At 46.8% G+C, this 18392-nt stretch overlaps 1 protein-coding gene across 4 annotated transcripts in view; it reads right to left on the bottom strand.

Moving 5' to 3' along the window:
• The window catches only part of LOC138510511 (zinc finger protein 189-like), a 285778-nt gene that overhangs the window by 211948 nt on the left and 55438 nt on the right, over positions 1 to 18392 (bottom strand). For 3 of the 4 annotated variants that reach the window (XM_069626211.1, XM_069626212.1, XM_069626214.1), the window contains exon 3: positions 17580 to 17705. The exons of the other annotated variant lie outside the window; for it this stretch is intronic. In XM_069626211.1, coding sequence (XP_069482312.1) covers positions 17580 to 17705 — 126 coding nt within the window. The remainder of the gene's footprint in view (positions 1 to 17579; positions 17706 to 18392) is intronic. 4 annotated transcript variants of the gene reach the window in all.

Here is an 18392-nt window from a genome sequence, read left to right as displayed (position 1 = left end):
CTCATTGATAGTGGTGCCGCAGGGAATTTTATAGACGATACCTGGGCACGTTCTCATAACATTCCTCGTACCTCCAAAAAAAATGGCCATACCTCTGGAAAGCGTGGACGGGAGTCCGCTCACATCAGGACCCATTAAGGATCAAACCTTGCCCTTGTTGATGGTGGTTGCTTCACATCAAGAGAATATAGAGTTTGACATAATCAAGACAGCCCACTACCCAATCATTTTAGGGCTGCCCTGGTTAAGACACTATAATCCTTATATTAACTGGGCAGCAGGCACACTTTTTTTGGGGTCCGAACGATGTGTACAACATCACCAATTGGTAAACTCCCCCAAGGTAGAGCAGATTCCAGATACCGGGATCTCGACTACTGTAGTCAACGAGATCTCTTCCTTGCCTCCAGAATACGAACGGTTTCGTCCCGTATTTTCTCACCCAGAGTTTTCAGAACTCCCACCTCACAGAAGGGATGATTGTGCCATAGACTTGGTCCCAGACACCCCCCTTCCTTTTGGCAGGATGTATATTCTGTCGGCAAGAGAGAAGGAAGTTTTAAGGGAGTACCTACACACCCATCTCAAGAACGGATTGATTACAGAATCCACATCCCCGGCAGCCGCTTCCCTTTTTTTCATTCTGAAAAAAGACACATTGGAACTTCGTCCTTGCATAGACTTCAGAGGGTTGAACAAAATAACCATCCCGGACAAATATCCAATGCCCCTTATCCCGGACATACTGGGAGCGGTGCAAAGGGCCAAATTCTACACCAAATTGGACCTAAGGGGAGCGTATCATCTGATACGCATCAAAGCTGGCGACGAGTGGAAAATGGCAGTTTTCCAAAGATTTATGGACCACATCTTTTCAGACATTAGTCTTCATTATGTTATTGTTTACTTAGATGACATTCTAGTTTTCTCTTCCTCTTTGAAAGAACATCAGTCCCAAGTGAAGGAGGTCCTAAACAGATTGCAGGAAAACCATTTGTATTGCAAACTAGAAAAATGTGCGTTCCATAAGACCACCATAGCATTTCTGGGATATATTCTCTCCCAAGAAGGGATTGCTATGGATCCTGCAAAAGTTTCCACTATCACGGAATGGCCTCCTCCTCGTTCTATCAAGGAGATACAAAGATTCATAGGTTTTGCCAATTTTTATAGGCATTTCATTCCACACTTCTCTTCTTATACCAAACCCATCACTCAATTGCTAAAAAAAGGCACCCCATATCTTTGGAACTCCGAGACGCAGGAAGCATTTGACCACCTGAAGACTCTCTTTACCCAGGCTCTGATACTTAAAGTCCCAGATCAACAACGTCCTTTTATTGTAGAATTGGATGCCTCGAAATATGCCCTGGGAGCGGTTCTACTTTAATTGGACAGTCATAACACCGAAAGACCTGTAGCCTTCCTATCCAAGACCCTCTCACCGGCAGAAATCAATTATACCGTCTTAGAAAAATAACTTCTAGCCATCAAGCCGGCTTTTGAAGAATGGCGACATCTCCTTTTGGGAGCACGATACCCTATCGAAGTAAGAACTGATCACCACAACCTTCGTTCTCTTCAGTATGTACAAACCTGCAACAGCCGACAAGCACGATGGGCACATTTTTTCTCACCCTATCAAATCAAATTCTCCTTCATCCCAGGAAATACAAATCTCCGGGCTGCCGCTTTATCCCGCAAAGATCCTGCGGGGAAGATCCCCTTCCGAGCAGAACCTATGTTTCCAAGGGCTGTTTTTGTTCCAGTAGTCCATCACTTTTTGCAGACACTGGAGGACAAGACTAAGGATCTGCTGACAGCAGAACCAGAACATGGTCTCATTAGGGGATTGACAAGCAGTAGAGGACTCCTATTCAAAGGGGAACAAGTGTACGTCCTGGATATAACTCTCCAAAAGAAGTATTGAGACTTTGTCACGATTCACTAGCAGCTGGTCACCGAGGAATCCTCAACACTCTCGAATTGGTTCAGAGGCATTTTTGGTGGCCTTCAGTCCGTACTGATGTACGGGATTATATTGCGTCATGCACGATATGCCTTCAGACGAAATCTCCCCGGATACCGCCTATGGGAAAATTGGTCACGACCCCGATTCCGGAGAGACCATGGCAAATAATTTCAACAGATTTCATTGTGGTTTTACCGAGATCGGAAGATTGTACCACTATCATGGTGACCATAGATACATTGACTAAAATGGCTCATTTTATACCTTTGCCTGCAGTTCCTTCAGCCGCCCAGATGGCTCACATATTTTTGGAACGCATTTTCTCTCTAAATGGCCTTCCGGATACCATTATTTCGGACAGGGGCCCACAGTATACTTCCAGATATTGGAAACAACTCTGCTCCCTTCTAGGGATATCCTGAGCTTTGAGCTCTGGGTTTCACCCGCAGACCAATGGTCAGACGGAGCGCCTCAACCAGACGCTGGAAGGTTATCTTAGGTGTTATGTCTCCTCTGCGCAAGACAATTGGAAACGCCAACTGCCCTTGGCCGAATTTGCTTATAATAATGCGGCACATTCAGCTATCAAAGCAAGTCCTTTTTTCTGCACCTATGGCTTTCATCCTACGGTTTTCCCGGTTGCCACATCACCAGACGCACAATTCCCAGCTCTAGAGAGATTGGTGGACGCCATCCAACAAGGACATCGGACTGCTCACCTGGCTCTTCAGGAAGCCCAAACTCGCAGTAAAGCTCAAGCAGATAAGCATCGTTCTCCAACTCCCCAATTCCAGATTGGCGGACAGGTCTGGTTGGTGAGCGAATTCCTACCTAGAAGGCTTGTCCCGTCCAAACTGTCTCCCAGATATTTTGGACCATTTCCCATAGTGGCTAAACGGGGTCCTGTGGCCTATACCTTGCAGCTGCCCAGATCCTGGAGCCGTATTCATCCGACTTTTCATGTCTCCCAATTGAAGCCGGACGTACGGAACCGCGTTCATCGTACAGCGGTATCCGCCCCTCCGCCGATGATGACCGGTGCGGGTCCCGAATACGAGATCTCGGGTATCTGTGACTCTCGGTATCATCGTGGTGTCCTACAATACCTGGTGGACTGGAAGGGTTATTCTCCTTCTGAAAGGTCGTGGGAGCCGGCTTCGGCCGTTCATGCTTCCTGATTGGTTCGCTCCTTTCATCTTTTTCATCCTGGCAAGCCTGGTTTCGCTTCTTTGGGGAGCGGGTATACTGTTACACCCAGATTTCGGCATACCACTCTCTGGCATCGTTGGCGGTTACAGCCGCGGATGCGAGTTCATACCACCAACAGGGAGCCTCAAGCTCAGAGGAGCGGTCTAGTGGTTCGTGAGAAGGACGAGAGCGAGACTCCTCCTTCGACTCCGGAAGTACGATATGAACGAGAGTTGCCAGGATCACTACGCGTTGCTACGATTCATCACAGCTCCGCTCCGTGAGTTACTGAAACTGCGATACGCGCCTCTCATTGATTTAGATTTAGGGAAGCCTTTCTTTCTTTACTTTACTCTGCTTACATTTCCTGCAGGACTTTCCTCCATTTACCCCTATTCAGTCCGACCCAGCAGCCCCACCCGGCTCAGTTTTACAGACGAAAATTCTCAGCTGTCTTATTTACCTTTGGTCGATCCCGTCTCGACACTACCCTTGAACTCCCAAGACTCAACACGTGATCTCTGCATCCTTGCCTATCCAACAGGTAGGGATCTAAGCATTCAGGCTTCTGCCCCCCTTTGCTTCTCTTCTCACAAAACCTGATTCAAACACTTCCCTTCTGTTTTTCTTTAACTTATATCAGATCGGACCACATTCCCAGCCAACAGAGACTCTCCATAACACTCCTTGGGATTCTCCCACAGGTACATCTCACTCATTCAACCTTGGGTAACCATAAGACGAAGGGTGCTACAGATAGTTAATTCTACCTATTCTATTCCCACAGAAGAGTCTCACCCAAGCCGATTCATCGCGACTCCATCTGGTTAAACTTCCTACTCCAGTCGTGAGGGATCTAAGCGAACCACCTACAGAACAACATCCACAACCGGGTTTTTTTCCCTCTAAGAGGGTTTCCCGGAGAACCCCTTTCAGGCACCTGTGTTGGAAGGTTGGGGAAGGGGTCTCTGGTAAACGTTCACTCCTTCGGAGATACCGAAGACAAGGTAGGACTTTTCTATTGTTGCCTGCAAAGTGCTTCTGAATTGTATTGGCAGTGGTTACAGTGATATAAGAACAAATCTGCTAGGACTGGAGCAGACGGCAGACCTTAGCAAGGTATGAACAAAGCCATTTTAGAAAAGTAGTCTATGACTACCCATATGGTATCACAACCCATGACCAGAGGTAGTTCAACCACAAAATCCATTGAAATCATAAGCCAAGGTTTCTTTGGGACAGGCATTGGATGAATCAACCCCACTGGTTTAGACGCTGTATGTTTACACTGAGCACAAATAGCGCAATTCTTGATGTATTCCGAAACATCCTTAGTCATAGTAGGCCAAAACGGCCATTGTTTTAGTTGCTCAAGAGTCTTGCGTCTACCCGGGTGTGCAGCCATTAAGGCATCATGACACCACTGGAGAGCCAACACACGGGTTTCAGTTGTAGGAAGATAAAGCCGCCCTTGTACATTTGGCAGTGAGTGGGTGATAACCATCTCATAGTCATGTAGTTCTGGAGGATTAGTCGCCATCCAAGACTGAATTAACCCTATCAAAGAAGAATCCACAGTACAAGAACAAATGACAAAAGACGGCTGTAGGACTCCCCTTCCCGAACCGGCGTCTGTTCAGCTTCATTCAATCTGGACAAGGCATCTGCCTTTGAATGCAAATTGCCGGGACGGTAGGTGATCTGGAAATTGTACATTGAGAAGAATTCATGCAAACGTGCGTGGCGAGCGGTAGTACAGCGTACTGATTTTAGAGCAAGAAGATTACGATGGACAGTGAAAACCTGCACTGGAGCAATGGTCCCCAATAGATGGTGTCTCCATACCATGAATGCATCCCGTGTTGCAAGTAGTTCACGTTCGGTGATCGTATAATTCATCTCATATTAGGTAAGTTTTCTAGAATGATAGGCCACCAGATGTAGAAGACCTGTGTCTTCACATACCTGAGAAAGAATAGCCCCAATAGCGCGATCAGAGGCATCGGCTTCTACAACAAATGGACGTTTTTGGTCCGGATGCTGTAGCACTGGTGCGGTAATAAATGCGGATTTAAGCGTGTCAAAGGCTTCTTGGGCTTGATCAGTCCACACAAAGCGTTTTTTTTAGCTAGTTGGTTTTGTCAAAGGAGCTGTGATAGCAGAAAAAGAATGGATGAACCGCCTGTAAAAGTTTGCAAACCCCAAAAAGGATTGAAGTGATTTTACCGTAGTTGGAGCAGGCCAGTCCAAGATAGCTTTTACCTTAGTGTTGCTCGGTGTCCAGTCAACTGGTCGACTGCAATTTGGTCGACTGCAATTTGGTCGACACCATTTGGTCGAATGCCAAATGGTCGCATTTTTTTTTTTTTTTTATATATATATGTGTTTTGTGGGTTTTCGTGTGGGGAAAAAAAAGAAAAAAGAAAAAAAAGGGGGTTGGGGGGCCCCCCCCCCCAAAAAACCAAAAAATGGGTAAAAAAAAAAAAGAATTCGACCATTTGGCATTTGACCAAATGGTGTCGACCAAATTGTCTGTCGACCAAATGTTTTCGACCATTTGACTGGTAACCGTGTTGCTCATCTTAACTCTCTCACTGGTGATGTCGTAGGCCAAGAATTCCACCTGATCAGCATGAAAAACACACTTCTCCAATTTAGTATAGAGATTGTTTTCACGTAATCTCTGTAAAACCTTGGAGACGTGCTGAACATGCTCCTGGTAGGTAGGGGAATAAATGAGGACATCGTCAAGAAAGACAACCATAAATTGGTCCAGTAAATCCTTGAAAACATTGATGACATATTGGAATGTAGCTGGGGCATTACATAAGCCGAATGGCATGACCAAGTACTGAAAAAGACCATACTTTGTCTTAAAGGCAGTCTTCCATTCGTCGCCTTCTCTGATTCGGACCAGGTTATAAGCACCCCTTAAATTCAGTTTGGCAAAAAACTTGGAGGAACCCAGTTGATCCAATAAGACTGAAATAAAGGGAATTGGATACTGGTTTCGGACTGTGATCGCATTAAGTTCTCTGTTGTCGATGCAGGGGCATAGGTCTCCCTCTTTCTTGGGAACAAAAAAAGAGGGGAGACCTAGAGGGGCAAATAAATCCTGTACTTAGTGCTTGGTCTAAATACTCTTTGAGCACTACGTCCTCCTTTTGCGTGAGTGAATAGATTCTACCAGAAGGAATACGGGCCCCAGCTAGTAGGTCAATCGGGCAATCATAGGACATCCCTGAAAGAATCAGATTCCTTGGGAAGGAGCACAGTAGTGATAGCCCCAATAGTATAGGCTGCATCCAGGATCATGGAGCTAGGGTTTCCTGATTCAACCATAGATACATGACAAGACTCCTGACATTGGGCCGAGGTTAATTCAACAGAACGTGACGCGCAATCGATGATGGGATTGTGTTTCGTTTAACCTGGGCAGTCCCAGAATCAGCTTGAGTTGTGGAGCTGAGATGACATCAAAATGGATGACCTCAATTTTCCGTCACCAGACCGGAGATCAGAGAGGTGCCGAACACTGCATTGACAAATTCTGGTGTTTCTTAGTAAGTAACAGAATGGAATGATCAAGAACATATTGAGCGTCCACATAATTTCCGGTTGCACCTGAATGAAGAATGAGTTCAACAGGCCAGGGTTTCTCAGAGGGACCAGACAAAGTGGCCAAAACCGAGAAGGGAGCCGAGGATCTGGGGTCCATGATAACCGGACTCGAAAACGGAACCCCGTCTATTGTCAAGCTTTGGCGTTTCCCGCCTTCTTAGGTTTCTTGGGACACTGTTTCAGAAAGTGTTCTGATGAACCACAGTAGAAGCATAAGTGATTAGCCCTTCAAAGCTCTCTTTCTGTGGGGGTAAGTGGATCTTGAATGGCACCGATCTGCATTGGCTCGGAGTCGAAACAGACGTCAAGACCGGTGGCACGGCTAGGGTTGTTCTTCGTTCGCCCTTCCGTTCCGCCTTGCGAGCTCAATTTGCAACACGAGGTCCACCAATTCTGGGAACGAATAGGCACAACCGGTACCGTTGCTAAAATGTCCTTCAAACCTTCTGAAAGACCTTTATAGAACAAGGCAGCCTTCTTTTCATCTGTCCAGTCTGTTTCTGCAACTAGCTGATTGAATTTAGCCAAATATTCCAAGAGAGACAGATTTCTTTGCTGTAAAGAAAGTAGTTCCAGGTCTGTAGCCTGTGACTTATATCGAGTATCAAAGACACGGGTCATGGCCGTAATCAATGCTTTGCAATCATGAAGTAACGGGCTAATTTGCTCCAGCAGGGGATTGGCCCATACTGCAGCAGTACCCCCAAGATTAGACAAAACAAAAGCTGCCTTTGTAGCAGCATCTGGAAGGGAGGCCGGTCTGCACAGGAAATGTAAGCGGCACTGATTAATGAACATTCGAAAGGTCTTAGGATCCCCTAAGAACCTTTCCGGAGCAGCCAACGGAAACTGCGTTGTCATGTAGACAGGACCTGACTCAGTTCCAGATTAAGCCCTTCCAGCATCAGTTTCGGCACCCGAACTAGGTGCTCCAGCTCCTGACTGCAAGCCAGCATGTAACTCATTGATACGACGTTGAGTGGCATCATGTGCTGTTGTCATGTCGCCCCCAAGTTCAGCCACCACCTTGGACAAAGTCGCCAAATGTTCAGAGGCTTCTTCCATTTTATAGGCTTCTGAATATGTCAGGGCCCAAGAACTAAATGCCGCAGTGGTGGCTTGACACATCGTGATGCAATTGAGTCTTCCTGACAATATACCCCTCAAGAGTACAAAAGGACAGATTAAGGTGAGTATTGCTCGAAAATATTTGGTACACCATGGTACCTAGTCAGCTGGCTGCAAGAAAAAGTAACCAAGTATTAATATGTATGGTTCAGTACAATGAAATACTTAGGCAAGATATGAGCTGATACTTACAAGTAAGAATGGTGGATGGGACTGAAAAGTTCCAAGCTAGATAGGTAAGTACCTTGAAACAAGAGATGTAGTTATTACTATGACTATTAGTACAAGGTAGCAAAAACAAGAAGGAACCAGGTAGTAGCAGCTTACGAAGGGATTGATGTTGAGTTCTGAAGAGAAGATTGCTATAGTTGCGTGGAAGTTCTGGGAACAAAAAGTCTTGTTTCCTATACCCGCCGGCATGAGGACACCTAAGTTATTTGATCCTAGCGCCGATGCGCTGCTGTCTTTTAAAGTTCTTTACAGTCCTCCGGTTTAGTAGCAAGCAGGTAAGACGTGGAAGAATGAGACGAATGCAGTCCAAGGAAGGTTGCGGTTTGGCGGTATGCAGGTAAGACGTGAAGGATGAGACAAATGCAGTCCAGTAAACGTTCTGAGTTGGCAGTATGCAGGTAAGATGTGAAGGATGAGACAAATGCAGTCCAGTAAATGTTCCGAGTTGGCAGTATGCAGGTAAGACGTGGAGGATGAGGCGAATGCAGTCCAGTAAACGTTCCGAGTTGGCAGTATGCAGGTAAAACGATGAGGGTGAGGCAAATGCAGTCCAGGAAACGTTCTGGGTTGGCAGCGGGCAGGTAAGACTTGAACGATGAGATGAAGGCAGTCCAAATAACGTTCTGGGTTTGCAGCGGGCAGGTAAGACTTGAAGGATAAGACAAAGGCAATCCAAATAGTGTTCCGGGTTTGCAGCGAGCAGGTAAGACTTAAAGGGCTAAGCGGTTGCAGTCCTGAGACGTTCCGAGTCGGCAACAGAGACCCAATGAATAATGACACAAGGGCAAGGCAAGGTAATTCCAAGAGTAAAACAGCGGAACGAGGAACACGGGAACAAGGTATCAAGATACGGAGCTTAGAAATGACAAATTCAGAAGCAGCGCCGTGCAGCGGGGCAGCGCCAATATACCGATCAGCTGACCGCACGCACAACGCGCCGCCGTAGGCTTGAACGCCTACCGATATGCAATGGGCGCCATCGTTTCCAGGGCAACCCATAGCGTTCTCTGAAAGGACGCATCCTTTTGGACGAACAAGGACTGTGAGGACACAAAGTAACTCCCTTCTTATTACGTGTATTGCTGAATCTCCTGGGGAACCGGGAATGTCTCCTCATGTTTGTACCCGCTCTATGACATGAAAATGAGGAGTCCAAGGGAACCCTGGTAGTTACAAGTAAAGAGGAGCATCTGAAGAAAGCCCCATACCCTTGAGAGTGTTAAAATTGTGCAAAAGACCAGGCAGGAGAGTATACCAGGCAAAGTGAAGTGGTTGAAACACTGTGAAGCGTGTATAAAGAATCTCAAGGAAGAATCTTACCTTTGAAATTGTAAATTATTGTTAAGAAAGAAAGGAACCTGGCAGGGGAGTATACCAGGTAACCTGTGAGTCTGGAACAAACAACTAATTGTCATGGCCCATCGCACACGCCCCTTCTGGGCCTCCTGGTCCCTGTCACGTTGGGGCTTGCACTCTGTTGTACTACCAACATGGCCGTAAACACTGAACGCTACCTACAAGCTTTCACGTTCATTGCAGCACGCTCGATAAAATAGCCACACCCCCGCGCTTCCGCGCGTCTCAACGCTACTGTTAGCTGTGGCTAGACGTGTGCCCGTAGTTCACTTTCACGGAACTTTGTTGCCTTCCTGGTTCCCGGACCCTTGCTTCATTCTATCCCTTCTCCTTCTTACCCAACCTTCTCCCGGAATCCATGCACCCGCCTCCGAGTGCTCCTTCCCCTTATTTTTTCCCTGGATTACCTGGAGTTTACTATCGATCCCGGACAAGAAGTTGAACGAACACTGGAAGCCGAAGACGGCCGAGCGGGCTTGTACAAGACCCGAACCATAAGGAAGAAAACTTCTACAACGGAATCCATCAAGCAGCGAAAACAGGTGAGAAAGGGGGAAACCTGTGACAGATTGAGACGCCACCTGACCGAAGTCGATACAGACATGGAGGTGGCCGTTCAGGATCTTATGCGCGGCATGCAGGAACTATCAACCGAAGTACAAAACTTAAAGGCAGAGAATGCTGCGCTAAAGCAATTAGTTTTATCCCGCGATTCTGCCACGAAGGAGAACGTACTATTGGGCGGCATTGTTGGCAAATACAATGGGTCAGCAAAGAACCTTCGTGGATTCCTAGATTCCTGTTTGGTCCACTTTACTTTTAAGCCCCATTACTTCTCCACCCCCAGGGCTAAAGTGGGCTTTTTATTTCACACCTTACCGGGAATGCATTAACCTGGGACACACCATTAGTTAATGCCGGAGATGCTCTCCTGGATGATTATGACGGATTCATTCGAGCACTTAAGACCATGTTTGACTGCCCAGATCAGGTCTATAGTGCTCAGGGGCGCCTTCTCGATTTCCAGCAGGGCTCCCAGGATATGCTCAAATATGTTACACGATTTAAGCAATTGGCTAAAGAAGCAGACTGGTCCTCTGAAGCCTGTTTCACTCTCTTTCGAAGAGGGTTGAACGAAGACATCAAGGATGAACTGGCCAGGGTGGCACGTCCAAGTTCATACCAGGCCCTTGTGGATCTTGCTCTACAGATTGACTTTCGCATTCCGGAAAGGAAGGCAGAGAAAAAGAAAACCAAGTTATCCTTCCAGAGGAATCCCAGAGAGACCCCCACAAAATCGGAAGACAGTTCTGCCCCTATTAACCAACCTGAACCCATGCAATTAGGGGCCTTCCGTGGACCAATATCCCCCCCAAGAAAGATTACGAAGGATCCATACTGGCTTATGCATGTATTGCGCATCGGACAAGCATTTAGTGAGAGAGTGTCCTATAGCTCCTCCACAGCATTCGGGAAACGCCAGCTCCTGATCCTAGATGGAGCGCAGTTTCGGGAGAGAGATGTTGGCTCCACATCTATACCATCCTTGAACTCTCCTGGACAGAACAATCTGGTAATTCTACAGGCCTTTCTATCGCCATCCAAGAAGAACACCTACCCCATTCTGGCGTTAGTGGACTGTGGGGCCATGGGAATATTCATAGACCAACAAACACCATATTCCCTACAAATCCCGGAATGTCATGCAACCTGTAGAAGCAATTGATGGGAGACCCCTTTCTTCCGGACCAATAACCCTCCAGACTAAGGAAATCAAGCTAGCAATAAACCACCATCGAGAGAAGATAAGGTTTGACATCATAAAGTCCGCCCATTACCCATTGGTTTTGGGAATGCCCTTGCTACAAAGACACAATCCATACACCAATTGGGCAGCAGGCTCCTTGGTTCTGGGTTCTGAATATTGCCTGTCTCATTGCCTACCCCTGGACCCCGCTCCGACACCAGCGGAAGCACTTTCAGCAAACCATCTACGTCCACTCTCGGTCTCAAACATCATCCAGGTTCCTAAAGTCTATCAGGAATACTCCGACGTGTTTTCTACTGCTATTGTTGAAGCCTTACCTCCTCATAGACCAGAAGATTGTGCTATTGAAACCGAACCGTCAGCTGTGATTCCCTTTGGGAGGATGTTCCTTCTATCCGAACCCGAGAAAAAGGCCCTCCGTGAATACCTAGATACTAACCTTGAAAATGGCACCATACGACCATCCAAATCTCCAGCAGGAGCATCACTGTTTTTTGTTCCGAAGAAAGACACCAATGAGCTCAGACCTTGCCTTGATTATCGAGGCCTAAATCAGTGCACCCTAAAGGATCGATATACGTTGCCCTTGATCTCAGACATCCTGGAAGCAGTAAGAGGAGCCGTGGTATTCACCAAACTGGATCTTAGAGGTGCCTATCATCTGATCCGCATTAGAGAAGGTGATAAATGGAAGACAGCCTTCAGGGCACCCTTTGGTCATTATGAATACTTGGTCATGCCTTTCGGACTTGCTAACGCCCCGGCAGTCTTCCATCGTTTCATGGATCGGGTGTTTTTGGATATGCTATTCCTTTTTGTCATCGTGTATCTGGACGACATCTTAATATTCTCGAAGGACCCACTCAAGCATGAGGAACATGTTAAGGCAGTGTTACAACAGCTACGTGAACACAAGCTCCTGGCAAAACCCGAGAAGTGCCTCTTTCATGTCCCTACTGTCCACTATCTAGGATTTGTTCTTAGCCCAGAAGGTATTGAAATGGATCAATCCAAGGTGAAAGCTATACTATCCTGGCCAAGTCCGACCACCGTGAAACAGATCCAGTCCTTCCTGGGCTTAGCTAATTTCTATAGGAAATGTATACCTTCCTTTTCCGAGATAGTCCAACCAATTATTGCCTTGTTGAAGAAAGACGCTCCCTTTCATTGGGCAACAGCTCAGGAGGAAGCCTTCCAACGCTTGAAAACTGAGCTCACTCAAGCTCCCATCCTGGCTCAACCTGATATCAATCTGCCCTTCTTAGTGGAAACTGACGCCTCTAACTACGCCATTGGAGCAGTTCTGAAACAAGAATTTGACGACAGACTGGAACATCCTATTGCTTATCTTTCACCGACCTTAACTCCCAGTGAAACCCACTACTCTGTTTTAGAAAAGGAACTGTTAGCCACCTGTCAAGCCTTTACCGAGTGGCATCATTTACTCTTAGGAGCAAAACATCCGGTCCAGGTTTTCACGGACCATCGAAATCTTCAAGTTTTACAGGCCTTGGAATGTAGAAATAGCCGTCAAGCCTTTTCGGCTTTCTTCTTTGCCCAATACCAGTTCCAGATTCACCATGTCCCTGGAACGCAGAATATAATTGCTGACACTCTCGACGTCCTGATTACGAACCTCCTGAAGACCGGGCATTCCCTAAGATGTTTCCCCATACGATATTTGTAGCTCAAGCAATCAGCCTCCTGGAAGAAATTTGCTTACAAACCCAGTCCTCTGAACTCTGGAAGAAGATTTCAAGGAAGAATCAATGGGATTTAAAAACCAAGGACGGATATTTGTTCAAAGATAATGCCTTAGTCATTCCCACACAGAAACTACAACAAAGGATAATAAACCTTTGCCATGATACACTTCACTCTGGACATCGTGGCATTACCAATACTCTCCGTCTCATACAAAGGCAATTCTGGTGGCCTAGAATGAAGACTGACGTAAAGCTGTACGTCCAAGCCTATTCTGTCTGTAGTCAGAACAAACATGATAACAAGAGACCGGCGGGTCTCCTACTGCAGCCTACACTACCAACAAGGCCCTGGGAATTTATCGCTACAGACTTCATTGTGGAATTGCCACCTTCCAGGGGATACACGACTATCATGGTCACCATTGACTTGTTCACTCATTTGGCTCATTTTACACCCCTCTATAAACTACCATCCTCATCAGAACTTGCTGGAATTTTCCTGGAACACATATTCTAGCTTCATGGTCTCCCTTCCAGGATAATATCGGACAGAGGACCCCAATACATTTCTCAGTTTTGGATACACCTTTGTCGAATACTAGAAATTCAACATGCTCTCTCCTCAGGCTATCATCCCCAAACCAACGGAGCTACAGAACGTGTGAACCAAACCTTAGAACAATATCTTCGACGTTTTGCTACCAAGGTCCAGAATGATTGGTCCCTTTTAATACCTGTGGCTGAATTCGCCTATAATAACTCGGATCACTCGGCTGTTAAAACCAGCCCTTTTTTCTGTAGCCAGGGGTTCCACCCTTCGGTTCTCCCTTCTGTCCTCCCCCATCCTACACTGGTTCCTACAGTCAATTCATGGATTGAAATGCTTATCAATGTACAAAGAGAAGCCAAAGAACAGCTAGAAAGAGCCTGGAATCAGCCCAAACATTATGCAGACTCAAAGAGAAGACCAGGGCCCTCTTACGCAATAGGCGATAAAGTATGGTTATCCTCGAAACTACTGCTTAGGCATCTACGGCCAAATAAACTGGCTCCTCGATATTATGGGCCTTTTCCTATAAAAGAAATCATCAACCCAGTGGCCTTCCGCCTGAAATTGCCAGACTCCTGGAATAAGATACATCCAGTTTTTCATACATCTCTAATAAAGCCATACATCCAGACCTCTCGGACTAAGCACAGACCTAGCCCTGTCCTTGTCAATGACCAACTGGAATATGAAGTCTCCCGAATATGTGACTCCAGATATAAACGTGGTCAGCTCCAGTACCTGGTGGAATGGAAAGGATATCCACCCAGTGAACGCACTTGGGAACCCGTCCCCAATTTGAATACCCCCAGGTTACTCCGAAGGTTCCATCTCATACACCCAGGCAAACCTGGCAGGACAGGTTTTCGGAGGAGGCATGCTGTCATGACCCATTGGACACGCCCTTTCTGCTCCCTGTCGCGTAGGGGCTTGCACTCTGCTGTACTACCAACATGGCCACAAACACTGAACGCTACCTACCAGCCTTCACGTTCATTGCAGCACGCTCGATAAAATAGCCACACCCCTGCGTTTCCGCGCGTCTCAACGCTACTGTTAGCTGTGGCTAGACGTGTGCCTTCCTGGTTCCCGGACCCTTGCTTCATTCTATCCCTTCTCCTTCTTACCCAACCTTCTCCCGGAATCCGTGCACCCGCCTCCGAGTGCTCCTTCCCCTTATTTTTTCCCTGGATTACCTGGAGTTTACTATCGATCCCGGACAAGAAGTTGAACGAACACTGGAAGCCGAAGACGGCCGAGCGGGCTTGTACAAGACCCGAACCATAAGGAAGAAAACTTCTACAACGGAATCCATCAAGCAGCGAAAACAGGTGAGAAAGGGGGAAACCTGTGACACTAATATTGTGAAGACAGTAAAAAGGAGAAACCAACATACATCCTTGGGAGTGTTTTCTTTCTACTGTCCTAAATATAAAGAGAAACCTGGGGAAGGGATGCATTCCCCGGAACTGTGGAATTACCAAGAAGAGGGAGTTGCCCTCTTGGGTTATAAGGGACTAGATCATTCTTGTGTTGAACATTTTCATTTTGAGAAAAGGAATCCGGGAAGGGAACCTCTCCCTGGAACTGTGAACTTTGTCCGCTTGGAACCTTTCGCTTGGAGTTATACCTTTGCGTTGGATTGGAACATGTGTGCACTTCAAAGAACAGAGACATTCTCCTTTGCACCTTAGAATAAGTTTTAGGGAGTCATTACGAGTTTGCCGGTATCCTGGCAAAGTATACTGGGAAACGGTAATAACGTTACCGGCGCCCGGCATGCCGGTAATACAGGCAGATTTAGAGGTCAGGCGCTGACGGTAAATCCCCATTCCATGGAGTCCCGTAGGACCGCGTCAGGGGATTTTGCCGGTATTACTGTGCTGGTAATACTGGCTGTTTTTTGCCATTAGGGGCTGGATTTACCTTCAGGAGGTAAATCCTCTATCCCTACCAGCAAACCTATAGGTTGCCCGTCCGGTAAAAGCACTGGTAAACGTTATTACTGGCACTTTATTACCGGACTAGCAAACTTGTAATGAACCCCTTAAAGTGTGAGGGCCAGAATGGGATTACAGACACAGGACATATACTTACTTTTGGACATCTTGACAAAGGACAGATCATTAGTTTTTGTTGTGGTAGGGAAACCCCTCCTAGATTAGGGATAGTTAGGTATTTTCCCAACCCCTTTTATTTTATAATAAAGGTTTATAGCCAAAACATGAGTCCTTAGTGGCCACGTCTGTCATGACCCACAGAACTTGCCCTTTCTGGACTTCCTGGTTCTTATGGCAACGGGGCTTGTATTCCTTGTTACTCCCAACATGGCCGTGCCAAGTGACTTGCCTCGCACCAGCCTTTACGTCGGACACGGCACGTTCTATAAATTGGCCACGGCCCCGCGCGTCTCAACGCTATCATTAGGTAGTGACTAGACGTGTGTGTGCTGTTCGGCGAATCCACTATTCCTAGTTTCCTGGTCCCTTCTTCCTTCCTTCCACCTTTCCCCTCTAAATCTGCTCCCGGAATCCCCAACCCTAGCAACCGCTACTTTCTTCCTGGACATCCTGGAACCGCGACCTTCCTGGAACTCTGAACGCACGCTGGAGTCGGACGAGACTCGTGCGAGCCTATACAAGACCCGATCCGTCCACAAGAGGAATCCTCCCGCGGAACAGAGCAAGAAGCGATCCCAGGTGAGACGGGGGGAGATTTATGACAGTGTCTCATTCCTGGCTCCTCACATTGGCCACACAACTGTCTAGTATCAGACTAAAAAACACACCAGCAATGCAACCATATCACGTTCAAATGATATCTTGCATTGTATCCATACATAAAGACCAATGTCCGGGGTCTGCAACCATTGGCTCTCCAGATGTTTTGCACTACAACTACAATGAACCCAAATAGTTAATGATAAGGGATCATGGGACTCACAGTCCCAAACAACTGCAATGCTGCAGGTCGCAGACTCCTTGCCCAAATGAACAAACCTGGCCCAGTACGTATATCAAAGCAAGCCTTAAACCCCAACTCTTTACATTAGCGTATTCAAAGGGGAATAAAATGTGGGCGAGATGGACGAAGGCACATACCCATATAAAATTGGCAGGGCACACAACAATATGAGTCAATTAGACAATGTAGGCTAAGTCATCATTCCCTAAAACACGGTTATGATGAGGGGAATATAGCAATAATAACCCCCCCCCTTGCGGGCTACACGGGCTGGTAAGTTATAGGTACGATGCAAGTCAATTTGCACGATGTAGGCTGGGTCATTATACATAGAAACACTTGGGTACAGGCGCGTTATAAATGCCACATCATATATCATTCCCTTCCAGTATATATCCCTCAGAGCAAGGTAAAGTTCGACTCTTAGACCACTCAGGACGACGAAGATTCGCTCTGCAACACCAAAAAGGCAATGCACCAAGCACAAGATCAAGGTACGATGCCAAGCACCACTAGGTGGACACCAGCCACAGGCACGGCATCCTACCCACATGCATTCCCCCAACTCTACTCTAATATACAAAGCACAACAGCCATCAGAATGCAGCTAGAACCTACAATAAAATTCGATCTAATGGGACACATAAGGAATCTCCAGCACTAGAATGCAGCTTTGACCTTAAACAAAATTCGGTCAAGACGATCACTTAACGAATATCTTGCACTCTCTAACTCCCCTGACCTCCCACAGCAACCTTCCATATGCCCGACTACTCGGGTTGCTTAATGGAGCACGGCCAGCCCACATAATTCCCGATCTCTCAATGCGCACCCGCATTCTACTCATTGTAACACATTTATACTTGGACTCAGGTCCCGGAGGGTGTTCACCCGCAAGCGCCTTGAGGCCATACTAATGGGTTAAAGGGGCTATATAAATAACAAACTACTACTACTACAACTAATACCACCACATGTTAGGTTACTTCAGATCTCTGACATTCACACAACATTATGGGACCACTGTGTACATCTGATGACTGTTCATGCAGTCCAGGAGGAGATAACCATGCCTTTTACTGTGGGATCACCACTAACCTCCATAGGTATCCCTCCCTGGCAGAGCTGTAGCATGCCTTCTCTCAGAGTCCTGGTTGATCACCGGGTACAGGTCTTGCTTTTCTCTCGCTCTTAGTGAAAAGACAGAAGTAGCAATAAGGGGACCTGTTAATAGAGTAAAAAGAAATTCCAAAATAATCAAGCATCTTCTGCAATGTCTAAAGCACCTAACCAAACTGAAATACGAAGAGACAATTGAATTGCACTCCAGCCTTGAGTGCACATAAAATGCAACGCGTGTGGTTGCCAAGAGGGTCACTGTGAACAACATTATAGATGAGGGTACTGATACTGGAGAAACTGGTCAAGAGAGGCAGTGCATGTAGATATACAAACACAGAATTGGCGGAAAAATGCACAGAGTGCAGCATTGAGGGCCCTATAACCAAACCACCTCTGCCCACATCACGCAGCCCCTTACCGTCCTCACCCTTTCAAATTCGACCCAGTCTTTGCCATGGACATCTCTAAGATCATCAAAAATCTCACATCATCACGCTGCAAAGGTGACACTTGCCCAGCCCCAGTCATCAAAGACTGTGCCGAATCACTTACTCCCCTTTTCACAGCCATCATACATGCCTCCTTCTCCACCAATTCGGTGCCAACATCCCTGCAGGAAGCATGGCTCATACCACTGCTCAGAAATCCCTCCCTCGACCCTTCCATACCCACAAACTATCACCCCATTACTACCGTACCCTACCACCTGAAAATACTGGATCGTGGTGCGTACATCCAAGTTCAACAATATCTCGAGGAGAACAATATCCTGGGCATTTGCAAATCAGG

This window comes from Ambystoma mexicanum, chromosome 6p (genome assembly GCF_040938575.1).
Source record: "Ambystoma mexicanum isolate Mex_15411 chromosome 6p, UKY_AmexF1_1, whole genome shotgun sequence".
Classification (NCBI taxonomy): domain Eukaryota; kingdom Metazoa; phylum Chordata; class Amphibia; order Caudata; family Ambystomatidae; genus Ambystoma; species Ambystoma mexicanum.
Note: the sequence above shows the minus strand (reverse complement) of the source record. Positions and strands in the feature narration are given on the sequence as shown.